The sequence below is a fragment of the Strongylocentrotus purpuratus genome, unplaced genomic scaffold (genome assembly GCF_000002235.5).
Source record: "Strongylocentrotus purpuratus isolate Spur 01 unplaced genomic scaffold, Spur_5.0 spur5_scaffold_4, whole genome shotgun sequence".
NCBI lineage: Eukaryota > Metazoa > Echinodermata > Echinoidea > Camarodonta > Strongylocentrotidae > Strongylocentrotus > Strongylocentrotus purpuratus.
The window spans coordinates 874,017-890,502 of NW_022145610.1; the positions used below are offsets into that span (position 1 = coordinate 874,017).

Genomic DNA, 16,486 nt, shown 5'->3' on the forward strand with positions numbered 1-16,486 from the left:
CCTTCGGGATTGGGCCAATGTCATTTCCTACTCTCATGTACATCTCACTTGAGTTGAGATCCCCTGAGACAAGAGGTATACTCCTTTTCTAGACTTTTAAAATGGCTCAGAGTATGTAGGTATATGATATTACTTATTAGAGAACAAATTCTTGTTTTCGTCAAGTATTTTCAATTTTGGTAAAGTCATTACCGGTATCTTACATTTCCCTCAACCAAAGACTCTCCAAGAGACTAGGGGGTATTTCTTGATGGGACTATGGCTTTGCTGTGTGTAGGACTTGTACACCCATTGATGGTATTTCCACCAAATCTGGTATCAGTGAATTACGACCTACTGCTCATAGAAACTGATGACCATCTCTCTTTAAAGGTATCGTTTAACAATGTTAAACCTGAGATGCACGGCCCTACATGTTATCAGTGTCTGTAATATGGTGTAATATTGCAGACCTAAAACAAATGCGCTTCAAAATCATCAAGAAGTGCCCCCAAAAAGAAAAAAATCTTTGAGTGACCGGTTTTACCATACTTGTATCCCCAATAGACTGTAGTGTTATGAAAACCGTTAGGAAAACACAAAATTTAATTTTGATTTCCAATCATGAATATCTTGATAATCAGACAGGCGATCGGCTTGTAAACGTCACAGGGTTTCTAACTGACCTAAAGGTTTATAATTATCATTGCAAAATCCTAGGTTTTGTTTCAGAATCTGAGACAAAGTTACCCAATCCCTTTCAAAGTTCTACATAGGCAATCCAAAGTAAGCTATGCATGCAGGAACAGGAACTATGCACAGGTCTCACCTATAACATTACATGTATTTCAAAAAGGCATTTGTGACATAAGTCAAGTGCAATATTCTTTACAATGCTCATAGATCATGACTAATGTTTTTATAAGTACATTCAATAATAACATAGCTTCTGATTGGCTTACAGTGCAGAAGTTGATCTGCAATCCACTATAACCTGGCCCCTGATAAGTTGATATTAGAAGGTTGACAGCTAGCTCTTACCTGCTTTCTTGGCTGAATGAGCGAATGTAAGCATATCATCTAGATCTTGAGCGTAGTCTTTGAGAGGTTTGTAGGTAAGTTTATCGGTAGCTTCATGATTGAGATTGATCAGATAGGTAGAATGAACCATAGGAACCTTGAAAACTCCGGTCACATTACGCTTTACTATCTTCACATACTCCTTAGTACGCTTGTAAAAACCCTGTAATCAGAGAGAGAATAAATATGTTAATCATTTCAATATTTACTACCGGTACTAAAAAAACTTTGTTTGAAATATCAAATCTCAGTATGATTTCAAAACTTTTAATGAATTGTGAATGTTTGCCATTCTTGTAGCAGAATCCTAAAATCCATCTGAATATGACAATAATTCAATGTTGTGATTACCATCTGAGGCATAAGCTTTTTCTCATCAGGACCACATGTGACAATCATGTGGGTTCTCTGTTGAAGAGTAATCAAATATACCGTACTGAACATCTAGTTGAATTTCTAAAGTACATGTAGTCAGTATTACCAGACGTCAAGTCAATGACATAAATCTCATTTACATAAAATCATAAAACTATAAGTCTATCTGCAAATGTAATGTTTTAACAAAATATGTTTTAAACTTTGTTTTAACATAGAATCAGATTGCAGATTTCAAACCCACAACCATCAAAAAGTATTAGGCCTATACATCTAACTACCGTACTACGTAAGTAGCCCACTACATATGTTTATATGAAATACCCCAAACAAGAACTTCAGTATATTGCTGAGCAGATGGAGAGAAAAGAAGATGAAATAACACTTACCGGTGTAGTAGTAGAGACTTTACCCCCCCCCCCCCTGCCCCTCCCCTCACCCATTCAGACATCCCATATTCATTGTATGTCTATACAAGAATCATCATGCTAAATTTAAGTGTTGAATAGCTTTGTTTCTAGTCTGAACTGTGTAAAGCGAAAAATGCCGTATAGCAAAAGGCATGTTCCAACAAGAACTCATTTAATGCAGGACTGCACTCTTTTAGCTACTTGCGCCCTCTATATAGGAAACAATGCCTAAGCGGTGCCTGTTGTTACCTCATGTTCCCCTTTTTCTTTTGTTAATTGAGAGCTGATTTGATAAGATAACCACCTGTCAGTGACCTTGCAGGGAGGTCTAATCCCCCTGGCCAAACTAGTGCAGGCAGGCTTTAAGTATCAAGGTCCAGATCTGGTCTAAATGTAGTATTGTATGAAAATCATATTTATAACTGGGCGGGCTTATCTCGAACATGCACAGATGGTTGGCCAATTGTCATATCAACTGAACTCTTCAAAACTATAATGTACAGGTATGCATGCCTGCTATACATGTACAATGACCGTTTATTAAAAAAAAGTTAAAAAACATTTCATTTACTCCAGTCTGAACAGAGTAATGGAGTTTTGAGGGTTAAAGGTCACAAGATAGAGGTCAAATTCGACTGAATTTGATATTTATAAGTTCTAGATAGAACAGAGCAATCAATCAATCAACGAGTACTGATGGAGAAACCTGCACTACACAACAGAGATCAGTCTGCATCTAACAGATGGCAATGACTTTCATTACTGATAACAGTTTGTATTACAGGTCTGGTGGTTGGTTTATTTCCACCAGTACTCTATCAACCTACATGTATTCATGAAGTTATCTTGAATGCATCTTGAATGCATGCACTATAATATAATAACTAGGTAATATTTGACTTTTAAAATATGCTGTTATCTAACCACTCGCTAATATTTCAATAACAAAGAAAGCTCTCCTGGATAAAGCTACCCTATAACTAGCATCATTTAATAATGACATGATACCAAACAACAGGTGTCTGGCCCTGGAACAAATGTGGAAGTATCCATAACTTTGATTTATGTCATGACAAAGTGTTCTATTGAATAGTCAAGTTCTGTCTGTCACAAAATGTATGATGGGTTAAATTTCACAAAGTATCACCATAAATGCATCACTCATGGTTAGACCAGAGAATTAGTATTTCTCTGATTAGAACAATCTTATGTGCCACAATGTAAATTGAGGCCAATTGTTTCTTCATATTCCGCAATAATGACTATAATCAGTTACTAACATCAACGCAATGTCTACTTCAAAAATGCAATATTAGTTATTATAAGCAAATTACAACTATAAATTCATGTTTCTGACCCTTCGTTAATATTGCCAAGTCTAAGGACCTTGTAAATTCCTTTATTCTACACAAAATTAAATTAGTGTTAAGAAATCGACTAGTACCACTGCATAAATGCCTTGTCTTTTGAGTGGATTCATACGTGTTAGCATTTAAACAAAATATCATATGCCATAGATTTTAGCAGTTGCAAAAATGTGTTAACAATAACATTGTAACCACGACATCATTTTGTAAAGGCAAACATAAACTACATTGTAGATTGCTTTTCTATTTCCGACCTTTTTATGTTTTCTTAACATTTTCTGCTTCACTAATATTTTCTTTTGCAGCAGAAAAATGTGACTTTCCCATTGGAAAGCAAGTTCTACATATTTTTCAACCACACTTTTTATTCAGCTGAAGTGGCAGTGATATATAATAAGGAGGAAACATGAAACAGGGAGAAAAGGAAAGACACCAAGAAAGAGAGAAAGAGAGAGAGAGAGAGAGAGAGAGAGAGAGAGAGAGAGAGAGGAGAGGAAAAGAGTAAATGAGTAGGCCTACACTATGAGAGTAAGACTGGAAGAGATGTCTGAGAAAAAAGAAAGTCAACAAAAGTCAGAGAGAGAGAGTAAAAAGACATTTGTTAGAGGGAAGAGAGAAAGAGAGAAAGAGAGAGAGAGAGAGAGAGAGAGAGAGCCCCAAGAGAAAACTAATTATTAGGAGTAGACAAAGTTCAAATGACGAGACTCTCAGTTGGAAACAATCAAACATAGTCTAAAATAACCCAATGTTCTCCCTATGAAAATCAGAGTATCTGCATGCACATGTTTGTGCTTTTTAAATAAAATGAAGAAACTGATAATCAACATAGTTCAGACAAAGGACAGAGGTGACCAGTTCAATGTCATTCAAAGATTTATTCAAAACAACTTGTTTAACTTCCCAAGGTTACTTCAATTTGTAAAACTGTTAGTTGGAAGGAGTGTTAGTAAAAGAAAAAATATTATTTGAAGAAAGTACTACCGGTATTCATTTCATTTTATTTATTTATTAACAAAATTTCCTATTTTGCCTAGTATGGTGCAAGATAGTAGCTCTAAATTTTGAACTACCTGTATACTCATAATTAGATTGAGCAAGTTAAGGATGGAGAGAACATTTCTGCACATTCTGTGAAGTTAGTAAGACAAATTGCATAAAATTGACGATGACAATATTTATATTGATATACCTGTATACCCTTTCTAATCATATTAAATCATGTCGGCTTCGCTCATAATTCAATAATGACAATACTGGTATGTAAGTGGCCTGAATCTAAAATTAGCACTGACATTTGGTAGAAATCTCTAGGCCTGCTGCATCAGCAAAATCTTGGTACTGCTATACATTTACACTATACTTACATTTGAATACTTCTCGTTTGCAAAGGTATGTGGAAAGATATATACAAAGTTTTAAATCAAAAAATATTTATTTCTTGCATTAAAAATGAAAATACAACTTGACAGAGTGTCCATATCAATTTGTTGTTCACTGGAATCCCTCCTGTCAGCTGTAGGTCTGTCCACATCAGCCCGAGTTGGCCAAATTGCCCACTATTTTGTGATCTGGGAAATTAGCCGGAAGTACATCGTGTCTTCATCCGCTGGGAAACTCAAGAAATTTAGTTAGAGTTTCGAGAAATTTGCTCAGCGTTCGCGCATAGTGCGATTCTTCGGGCTGGTGAAGACGAACCGCAAATAGTGGGCTATTGTGCAAACTAGCCCAAGATATCTTGGGAAGATTTCCAAACCAAATAGCCCGCTATTTGCGTCTTCACCTGTCAAATAGCCCACTATTTTGTGATCTGGCTAATTTCCCGTTAGAAATAGCGGGCTATTTGGCCAACTCGGGCTGATGAGGACAGGCCTTACATGTATTTCAGTTTTTCCAGAATATGCTGTTCAAGGTCAGGTATTTCAGTTTTTTATAGAGTAAATATGGTACAAGGTCATACTACATTGAACTTTATCATGCATTACAGAACATAGGGAGCAAGGAATGGTATGTGGATGCACAAACTAAATCAAACATTCATTAAATAAAGGAAACACTTCATATTGTCCATGCTGCTAATTGGCTTATTATCATGTATTTTTCTTCTTCAAATTTGTGCATGTTTGTACTAGTATGCACAAAACAGACAAATTATACATTCCTTTTCACCCACTCTTGTTTGGCTTGTGCAGTAACAGTAAAACTATATTTTGATATCATTCTCTGTAAAAACATTTATTCTCCTTTTCTGAGCACCTGGGTAATTTCTAGTTGCTATCAATTTACATATGTAACTCTCGGCTTCCCAAAACATCCCATTAACCTTCCTTCTATCAAAATACTCTCATATTTGCTTTCCAGCATTGTGCAAAGCACCTTCAGTAATTCTCTCCTTTCCTTCTTCTTCAACCCCCCCCCCCCATCTTTTATTATGGCGCAAGGGGTTTAAATGATCAAAATGATCACGCATACAAACTCAGGTAATTTTAAAATATGAAGAAAAAAATACCTGCAGTACTGCATTGCTTGGCTGGTCTATTCAATTCCCCTTTCACCAAATCTGACTCCGCCTCCACACACATTCACATATATTCATAAAAACGCATAAATGTATTCATAACACTTTGACGTAGGACATATTAAAGATGATGTATTAAAGATAAAGACCAGTTATGGTCATGCCATTGCATTGTGAAAGAAACATTGTGAAATCGATCAGAAAAGGTTGATCATCTAGCATAGATGTACTGCAAGGTTCTGGAAACATCAAAATGATAAGAAATTTGGCCCAGTCTTCATAAAGTTACAAGCACTGTACACAGAAAGATGTATATGGGACTACGCACACGTGCGATTTTATCTCTCACAGTCCAATAGATAAACTAATTTACCAAATATATCAAATAGTAGGCGGTTTAATTTTTATCATCATGTATTATTCAAAACATATTCTTTCACATGATTGGTAATAAGAGCTTCCATTTCATTTCTTGAAATTGGTGCATTTCCAATACTGGTCTTTACCTTTAAGTACATGTATGACTTACTTTTGATGTGACTCCACCCCAGAAATTTGAGTAGTACGTAGTGGACTGAAGCATGGGTGCAATAATAGTTTTCTTCTCACTCATCAAAACATCCAAGATGTTCTGCTCCCAAACAAAGTTATCAACATCCATTGTCTGATGAATCAAAGATTTAAAAAAAAAATATTATTACTGTAATTCATTGACCGGTGAAAATAGAATGTCTGTTGAATGACAGATGAACACATAAATGGCATATTGAATGACAGATGAAAACAATAAATTACTCACCCATTCAATGACAATGCACTCCCAGGATTGGCTAAAAATACTTGAGACGCCTATTAAATGCTTCTTCAACCTCATACTTGCAATACTTAAACAAAATATTCTTCATTCTGTAGGATATCTGTTACCAGAATTCAAATAGACAGATTTTTTGTGTAAATAATCCAATACTATTATCAAATATTTTTCGATTAAAAACAGTATATCTTAGACCATGCATAGAGAGTATGACATGTAATAATCAAGATAAATTTTGTGCTGTGAAAAAATAATATGTGTAACAATAGAAAATAATAAGATCAATACAAGTTATTCCTGGATGTGCAATAACAATTGATGATGAAATTCCAAATAAAACCTGTACTATTATTATCATTATTCATTTTTAATCTCTTCTCCTCTTTTCTTTTCTAATTTGTACTGTACATGTATATTGTGTTTCTGTTGTATTTCCTTCTGTCTCGAATTGTATAGTATTACTTTGCAAATGCTATGTAAAACATATTTCCACTTTCTGTGGACAAGAATAACAAAAATCTATATCAATTATTATCAATAATAAATATCATGATTAGTAATTCATGTTATTACTTACATAGAAATAATCAGCCCAGACATTTCTAGCTTCTTGTAAAGCTTGATCTCTGAGGTCGATAAGATGATTAAATCTAGCAGACGGCCAATCATGGGGTCCCTTCTCCAAGGCGTAGACCTGAGGGTGCTCTTCAAACGCATAATCCACAGTGTGGTAATAATGTGCGACTCTTTGAATCCATTCCCTTAACATAGGGATTGTGTTGTCTACACTGTGATCAGCACGGATCCTGCAAGCAAGGCAAAGTGGAAAATGAAAATGATAATATTAATAACAATAACAACAATAACAACATCAATAATAATATAATTCATACATGTATCCTTTTAATGCTGGCAAATTGGTAGACCTAGGCAAAGACCAGAACTTCAGGTCTTGACCTTCGCAAGGGACAGATTACCTGTGCACTGGACATCTTCACTCTGGATACTTAAATGTTAGGAAAGACAATTTAACCTGTTGACTCCTGAATTCTCTCTTTCCCATACACACCACTCTATTCCAGAATGCAAAGAGTTTTTAAAAAAATGAAATAAAAAAAAATACAAAAAATACTAGTATATGATAAACTGGGTAATGCGCAATGTGAAGCCCTGGGTAAGTTAAGGGTGGGGTCTTCACCAAGCTGGTTTTCCAAGACTTATCCTTCTCCCTCTTATATATTTGACACAATTCATGTTTAACTTACAGAAAACAGCATAACCCCCCCCCCCCCACCCACTTTATTTCACCATTTAACTACAGGACTTTCTTAGTTTTCCACAAGATGCTTGATTGATGATTCTTCTTCTATAATACACCCTTTCCTATCCCTCTCACATTATCCTGTGTCTAATTAATACAAAATTATCTTTAATTTCCTATACTTCCTTCTTTGTACCCTTCTTCCTGTGAATCCTGTCCATCCCTACACTCACTCTTAGTGTTAGTTTTTTGTTCTTCAATTAGGCTCTTCAACGAGGCCCTTCAACGAGGCCCTTCAAAAAATCTAAATCCCCAGTTAAGATTCATCTTCTTGTCTCAGTTAACAGTTTAGAAATCATGATTTGTAGTCAGAAAAGCGTGTTATGATTCACACACCTACATGTACATGTACATGTTAGAGACAAGATTAGGTCTTTTTATCTTTGTCATAGAATGTAGATTGAACTGTGATTTTCAGCTCATCAATAGCTTTATTTACAACCAATATTGCAATATCAATGCTTAATGTGGAAATGTAATAATTGCTTTGTGATTTTGAATAAACATCTGAGACACACAAACATGTACAATATCTACAAAATATCTTGTTAAAGATTCTTTTAAAGGAGTCTTTATATTGTATTCAGTTACATGCAAGATTAAGTTTCCTGTTAGATTGGTGACACTTGTAAATTGCTCTTGCAAGTGGTTGGAACTAACTAACCAGCAATCCAACTTTTATTATAATAACTCCATTAGTGTGAAACTGAAAGCAGAAGAAAAAGGGTGCGTTTATGCTTGAATTTTGAAGGTAGAATGAGCGATCTGAAACGCTCATCGTAAACGCTCATCGTAATCGCAGTTCCACGGTGTACTGTTTATGCTCACTTCTCTGGCTCCTCCAGGCAAATCTGGCTGGGTGGCCTTGCAGCTGGATTCGCAAACCTGCACTGCGCATGCTACACAGACCCACTAGAGGTCAGTGCGTTGACCCCATTTAAATGCGTTTACAAATGATTGTGCGTTTATGCTTCCAAGAATCGCCGATTTTGCAGCATCGCCGATTGTAAACGCACCTTTTTGTGAGTTTACGATCGGTGATCGTGATCGCCGTTTTTCGGTAATTCTACAAAAATGAGAAAGGACGCAACCGTGTTTTGAACTAAACGCGTAACAGATGCCTGATTCTGGCCAGAAAAAGTTGAGCATAAACATACCTTAAGAGAAACAGAATGGTGATAGTTTGAAAATAAATCAGGCCAAAACAAGAGAGACTTTACGAATCTCAAATTGGCCATTTGGTCAGTGGATAGTGGCGTAGTCATGGGATAACTCTCACGCCTGTCATGTACATGTATACAAGTATTATTACCTGTATTGTCTCTTTCTCCTAGGCGCCTTCTTCCCTTGGGACACTACTCAAAATGTATCATGGATAGCATAATTATTACATTACAGGTCCTCCAAAACAAATTGATATTTTAATCATTTTGTATGTAGAAAGTAGTCCGGCACTACGTAAAAGTGGCATTACCAATTCAGCCAATTTGAAAAGGCCATATGTAGTGATTACAAATTTTTTAAATGTGCAATTTTCTTTCTGTTCGTCCGATTTCATTCAGACTCTCACCAGTCTGCTTCTCTGATTTTTCTGCCATTTTTTTTTAGATTAGTTGTCTGTTAAGGCTGGATTTCCCTTCATGTTTCAAAGTTTATTCTGTTGAGAAAGTGTTCTCTAGATGACTAGATGTATAGTAGGTCTTTTTTCTTGAAATTCCAGAATCCAGAATGTGGGATGATGATATTTTCTTTATCTTTAACATGATTGATTGACATGTTATAACACAAACTGTCAGGAGAACCCTGCAAAAATAAACATTGTGACTGCATCTACAGGGTATTGTGAAGTTCTTCTAAACCTCAGTCACACGTACGAGACTGACATTAGACCGACATCAGACTGACAATGATGCGAAGAAGACTCGATTAATGTGGATTTCATTGGGTGATGAGACTGACACATAAATTGTAAGTCTCCATGTAGTGTATGCTGATACAATGAAATGACAAATGTCGCCCACCGCAGATGTTTAGTCTGCCAATGCATTTGTTTTTAATAATAATAATAATATGGATATTTATATAGCGCCGGTATCCGCCAGGCTCTGACGCTCATGGCACTGTACATATTACTCTCACAAACATAGAACTTTCTTAACTTAAGTAAAATAAAGTAAACTAAAACAACATATTGGAAAGGATCCAGGATTACACAAAATAACAAAGCTAAGACCTCAGTCACATCAGACCCCGACAGCAGACCGACATCGAATAATTAGATTACACTGAATGGCCAAGAATCAGTCAGTATGGCTGTTATGTGTGGCAGAGGTATCAGATAAAGGAACTTGGGTGATTGAACTTGTGTAAATTATGTTTGCATGAGATGTGTCTCATACGTGTCTCACACCGTCTTATTTCTTGTTTGTTCGATTTTATGTTTGATCCTATATGTTTGACCTCATGTATGTTTGATCTCACTCTTATTTTTACTATTACATGTATATATACATGATTTATTGAATAAAGCACAGATGTATAAATTGTGTGTTTATTATAAGTTTTGGTAAATAATTTTTGAGTCAGACTATGGTGCGCTTAGAGACACCAGTATTAAGCGCCTAATAAATATTGTGTATTATTATTATTATTATGTGTGTGAAAGTGATCTTGTACCAAAAATACAAACCTGACTTTTTTTTTGTGGAGATGAACTACTGTATCCCTGCAAACTAGAGAGTAGATTGAAAATGAAAAAGGGATAGGTATGCAATGAGGTAGACATAACAAAAGTCAGACACCAATCGGAAATGAAAGATGAGAGATGACCACCCTAACTACAAACCATTTCCTCTAACTGATCTATTTTCCTGTCTTCATGATCACAAAAGGCCTGTCCTCATCAGCTCAAGATTGCCAAATAACCCGCTATTTTAACTATCCCGATCACAAATTATTCATCAGCCTGCAGTTGCAATTAGCGGGATATTTGGTCGAGATAATCATTCCAAGATATCTTGGGCTAGTTTGTAAAATATTCTGCTAATTGTCTGGTGCGTTTTCACCAGCCAGAAAACTCGCTGAGCAAACATCTCAAGCTATTTTCTCGAGCTCGAGTTGCAAGTTTCAACGTCTAGTCTCGAGCTGATGAAGACGCGATTTGTAACTTTGGGATTATTTCCCAAATCAGAAATAGCGGGCTATTTGGCAATCTCAAGTTAATGAGGACAGGCCTGATGACCAGAATTCAACCTTTTATCTCAGCAGAGACCTTGATCGTGAATGGCAAGATGGAGCTCCCGGGGGTAGGGCAATAAGGAGCTCACTGAGCAGCGTTTCACAAAACAGTTATGTAAGTACATGGTGTACAAGTTCGCCAACAACCCAATGTAATGTGTATAGAATAGAATTAAACACATGTTTCAATGTGATGTCGGGAACTTGTACCGGTACTTATGACAGTTTAATAAAAACGATGCCCTGATGTCCAAACGGTGACCAATAATTATTCAATGATTGTAGGTATAAGAAATGCAAAATCAAAACAATTTTCTACTTGTATTGTACATCACGTGCAATTGTACATGTGTGTACATACAGAAAGAAAATGGCAAAAATTTATGGATAGAACTTTTTAAATAATCACATCCCTAACCGAACAAATATATGTCTACAGGCTAAGACCAAATATGTTGATACTGTACATTACAAGATGACCATAAACAACTACAATATGGGTAAATAATTTATATCTCGCGCTGTCAAATTTGCAAAAATACAACATTTAATTTTTCAGTTTTCAATAGCTGTTTTCATTTTACAAACAAAATTTGCAAATATTCAAAGTCTTGTCAGACTTGTCATGACTTTGAAATGAGGGAGGATTGGCTACATTTTATGAATTACCTGGTACTCAATCTATTGTCGACTTGACTATATGATATTCAATGTAAAACGCCGCAGGGAAAAAATTAATATTTATTTTTCGGGGGCTACTTTTCAACCTTGCCTGTATGAAAATAACATTCTAAAATTTGTTTTGCTTTGAACTCTATGCAAATTTAAAGGGGCTCTTTTCTGATTTTCGGGGGCTCTTTGGGGTATTTCAACGGCTATTTCGCCCTGAGCCCCTATGTATTTTTTTCAATGTAAAACGGTTTCATTGGTATGTTGCTTGTTTTCAGTGTCCAGACACTCAAGGATAGCTTCAGAGTCCCTCCCACCTCCCTGGTTCAACCTAACTACATGTAGACTGTATGTGGATGTTGAAAATATTGGGTTGTCAGGTTCCTTCTGACAAGTGACAGATGAAGAATCCCCCTGCAGGCATGCAGGCCCTGCTTGACAAATAGAGTAGAAACTCATTTCCTCAATTTGAATTCGATGTCACCAGCATGTGCACTACCAAAACATGTAAGAGGAGCAAACAATACCTTTACAAGTTTTTAATATTGATATCAATTGATTAATAGCAAGTGACAGGTACAAAACTCTTAACAGCAGCACATTTCCGCCTCCAGAAGTAGAGCTATCAACTAAGAATGAGTAAACTGATTCATAACACCTGGCAACACCCATATTATAAATAAGATTGTTTTGTTACCACAGATGCATGTTAACCATGTACATGTACCACAGTAATAGCAACAATATTTTTGATGTTCTGATATACATTACTGCAGTGTAAAACCTAAATGCAGTTCTTATTGCACTTTTTTGTATCCCTTTCTGATCATTAAGATGCTTCAGATTTCAAAATATCACAATAATTGGCATCTTCTTAATCTCAAAGAAAGTCGCAGTAAAAGATGACTGAAATGATATCACACCCTTTATTGAATATAATAAATTTTCTTTACAATGTAAAATAAAAGACTGTACACTACTGACTAAAAAAATACATGTAGCGAATACATCTGAAAATCAAGTTGACCTTCCCTTGACCCCCACCTTTCAGATATGACCTATGAACCTGAAGAAGGACTCCCCAATGAGAAAGAGGATTCCTGAGTCTTGAGTCTTGACATCTTGGTCAGATGGGTACATGTACTGTTCATGTCTTATTAAACCTGTCAAAGATATATCGTTCCCATCATTGTTTTACCAGGGATAAGTCCCGGATAACCCTGGTTTTACCATGGTATTCTGTCATTTGTTTGTAGGCAACAGAGTAAGTAATGATCGAATTATCAAAATGAAAACAAAATATTATTTAATAAATTGTATCACAAATTGTAAACAAAACAAATTTTCAAGTATGTGATTAATGGATGATACCCTATCAAACTGAATTAAATTGAACTTTCAATTTCATGTAGATTTAAAATGATGATTACATTTGATTAATAACTCTAAATTTGATTTGATATGCATCTGAGAGGAAAACTTGAGAAATTCAGTCCATCAAATATCAAATTTTATTTCATCCTTTTATTTTCTTCATAATAACTTTAACTTTTGACATTACCTGAATTACATAAGATAGTATAATGACGCAAAGAAAGTACCGGTAATTCTTAGACTTGTAGAGGGCCATTCAACAAATTTGTTCCTGATCACTTGAAGCTCATCGAATCAATCTTCATACAGGGTCAAAATTTATTTCAAACAATTAGGTTCAAAATGACTAAACTTCTGTTTCCAGTGGTCATTGAGTTCTGACTTACTTACTTTAAAACATTATGGAAAAATATCCTGTTTAATATGAAAAAATCTAATTCAATTAAAAATTTTAAACGATTGTATAAATCCCATTTTTTATCATTGTATTCAATCTCTAATCGAATGATGCAATGCTTCAGTAAATGCACTTTGTAATGTATTCCCCTCCCCTTCCCTTCTCCTTCACTTTTTTTGTAGTATTGGGGTTCAGGTTTTCTGCTTTTCTTTTCCTTTTTTTCTTTTCTCAACAATACAGTGTATACTTTTTAAGGGGATGTCGTTCATAAGGCTAACTGCCCTTTTTGTTAACCCCACATTCCCATTAAATTTTGTTTGCTCCTTCCCTTTGTATTTTTTTTGTAATCGATATTTTATCTGTATAGACAGCAGTCGAGCTTGTATGTTTAATGTTTTTTATGGAGAATTAAATAAATGAAATGAAATAAAACATTGACTGATGATGCCTCAAGCCCTCCATGTCAGCAGAAAGGTCATTCCAAGAATTAGACCGAAAACTTCAGTCTCTCTAATCGTCGGCTCCACTATTGGGGAATGTCAACAAATGTCAGTTTTATTAAAGAAATGACCCAAATCAGATGGTTATTTCTGTCTATCCAAGAATTAGCTACCTTTTAACTGAAAGAATGTAGCCTTTTGCTGGTGGGATACTAAATATATTTTACATGCATACATGTACATGTACATGTAGATTCTACATCATGCACATTCAGTCCATTTCACTTTAGGCTCAGCCATTATTAACTGCCCGTATTTGGAACTGCTTGTTTGAAAATCTGACATTAACTCTCTCTCTCTTGTATCCTTCCTCCGCTCAGTAAAACATTGGCACGATTGTTAAAAGTTTTTTTTCAAAAAGACTTTTTTTTGGACAACCTACCCATCCAATTAATATATAAGGTTAAATGTATAGATCTACCGGCTAGTTCGCTAATCTTGAATTTAAATTTCCTTGATTATTATTTTATCATGTCATCATTTCGGCCATCTTCATAAAATCATGGACCCAAATAAAATAAACCATTTGAGATTAGAAGCATCATTGATGACTGCATCACAGATCACTTGCACCTGGATAAACAAGACACCAATCACTTCATATCTTTCATAACGTACACATACACATGCACACACACACACACACACACACACACCGTATTCATCTGCAAGAATCTGAAGGAGCGAAGGACACTCAATTTTCAAGGAGGCCCAATAAATATTATTTGATTTACTTCATTAATTTTCCACACACAGTTAAGAAGTAAGAAGTGCAAAATGCACATAATAGTGTACATTTCATACAATACAAAAAGGAATACACAGAGAAACAAGGTTATGAACAGGTAAATAATTTACAAAAGGGAAAATAATGAAAAAGTTCAATCTACATTATACTGTACATGTAGTAGCATATTAGTAGTAAATACAGATTGGGGGAAAACTAGAGCAATTTGCTTTGCCAAAATCAATCTCCCATATAAATTGCCAACCATATTGTAAAAGAAAGAGAAAGAGAAAGAGAAAGAGAAAGAGATAGAGAAAGGAAGAAAGGAAGAAAACAAAAAGAAAGGAAGAAAGAAAAGAAGAAAGAAAGAAAGAAAGAAAGAAAGAAAGAAAAAAAAAAGAAAGAAAGAAAGAACAAGAAGGAGGAGGAAGAGTACATGTAGGAGAACTGAGATGGAGGAAGAGAAGGATGAAGAAAAGGAGACTAGCTCAGCTCAGCTCAGTACTCACCATAATGTGATACGGTCTTTCGGGTAGTTGAGTCGCTCCAGGTAGCCGAAGAAATGGGGCAACGTATGTGCCTTGTTCCGAGCTAAAATTGGAATGAAAACAGTCGGTTTTTTAATCGTTATTTCTGATTCATATGCCGGAGGTGGGTTCGCCGCCAATACCAGTGAGATCGTCATGAGCGATCCCACCAAAATACAGCAGAAAAGCTGTGAATAAATACGAGAACACGACATCTTCGCCATAATCTTGACGGATTGTCCAAATTCTGGCGTAGCTACGTGGCGTATGCAGCAGACTGCTCACATTTCCTTCGGAAGCCAGCTGGAGTTCCACCCTGACCCGCCGGGATAGACATGCAGCGATGTGATATGGCTAATATCGTATTTCCCATTTTACGATGACCCACGGCATGTAGTATACAGTATAGAGACGTGTACAAATAATACATGCAATCAAATAATTGGACGCGTTCATTATTCTAAGGGGGTTTAATAAGTTGATAATGAGTCAGGAAAATAATATGTATCGAATTTGCTTCAGATGTCGACTGAAAAAAAATCAGATAATATAATTTATATAATATTATGAGTGATTACTTTTACATTACTAATCATCTTTCAATATTTCAACATTTTTTTTTTTTAAAATGTATCCTTGAAGAATCGACGCGTCCAAATCTTCCTTGTAATGCACTGTGCTATCCATGGCACACTCCTGCATCAAGCTCTCTATATAGAGGTCAGAGCGAGTGCAACACTCGTTATTAGCTCGTCCTAAAATAATTCGTTATAGAGATAAATCGCCCAAGATGACGTTCATAACATGTTACATACAAAGTACAAACGAGAAGAACTAAACTCTATGCAGGAGCGTAGCCAGGGGGGGGGGGGGGGGGGGGGGGGGGCGGTCGCCCCCCCCCCCCCAAAAAAAAACGCCGGCCAAAAAACAAAAACAAAAAATAAGAAAGAAGAAAAGAAGAGGACGTAAGAAGAAAAAGGATTAAGAGTCGAGAACTGTACAACGAATCGTCTTCTTTCTCTAATAATGTAATGAAACGTCAAAGCTTTCGCGCGGGAGGGTGGAAACTGAATGGCAGGTAAGGATTTAGAGTCGAGAACGGTACAACGAATAGTCTTCTTTCTCTAATAATTTAATGAAACGTCAAAGCTTTCGCGCGGGAGGGTGGAAACTGAATGGCAGGTAAGGATTTAG

The 16,486-nt window shown here is 35.8% G+C and overlaps 1 protein-coding gene across 1 annotated transcript; it reads right to left on the reverse strand.

Annotated features, from left to right (window-relative positions):
* Window positions 1-1,009: 1,009 nt before the first annotated feature.
* LOC105445346 (procollagen galactosyltransferase 2-like) lies at window positions 1,010-15,714 on the reverse strand. Its single transcript, XM_030997939.1, has 4 exons — window positions 15,275-15,714; window positions 7,118-7,346; window positions 6,256-6,390; window positions 1,010-1,222 (listed from the first exon to the last, which is right to left on the reverse strand). The coding sequence occupies exons 1-4, from the start codon at window positions 15,514-15,516 to the stop codon at window positions 1,010-1,012; spliced, it is 819 nt and encodes a 272-aa protein (XP_030853799.1). The 5' UTR covers window positions 15,517-15,714.
* Window positions 15,715-16,486: the final 772 nt, after the last annotated feature.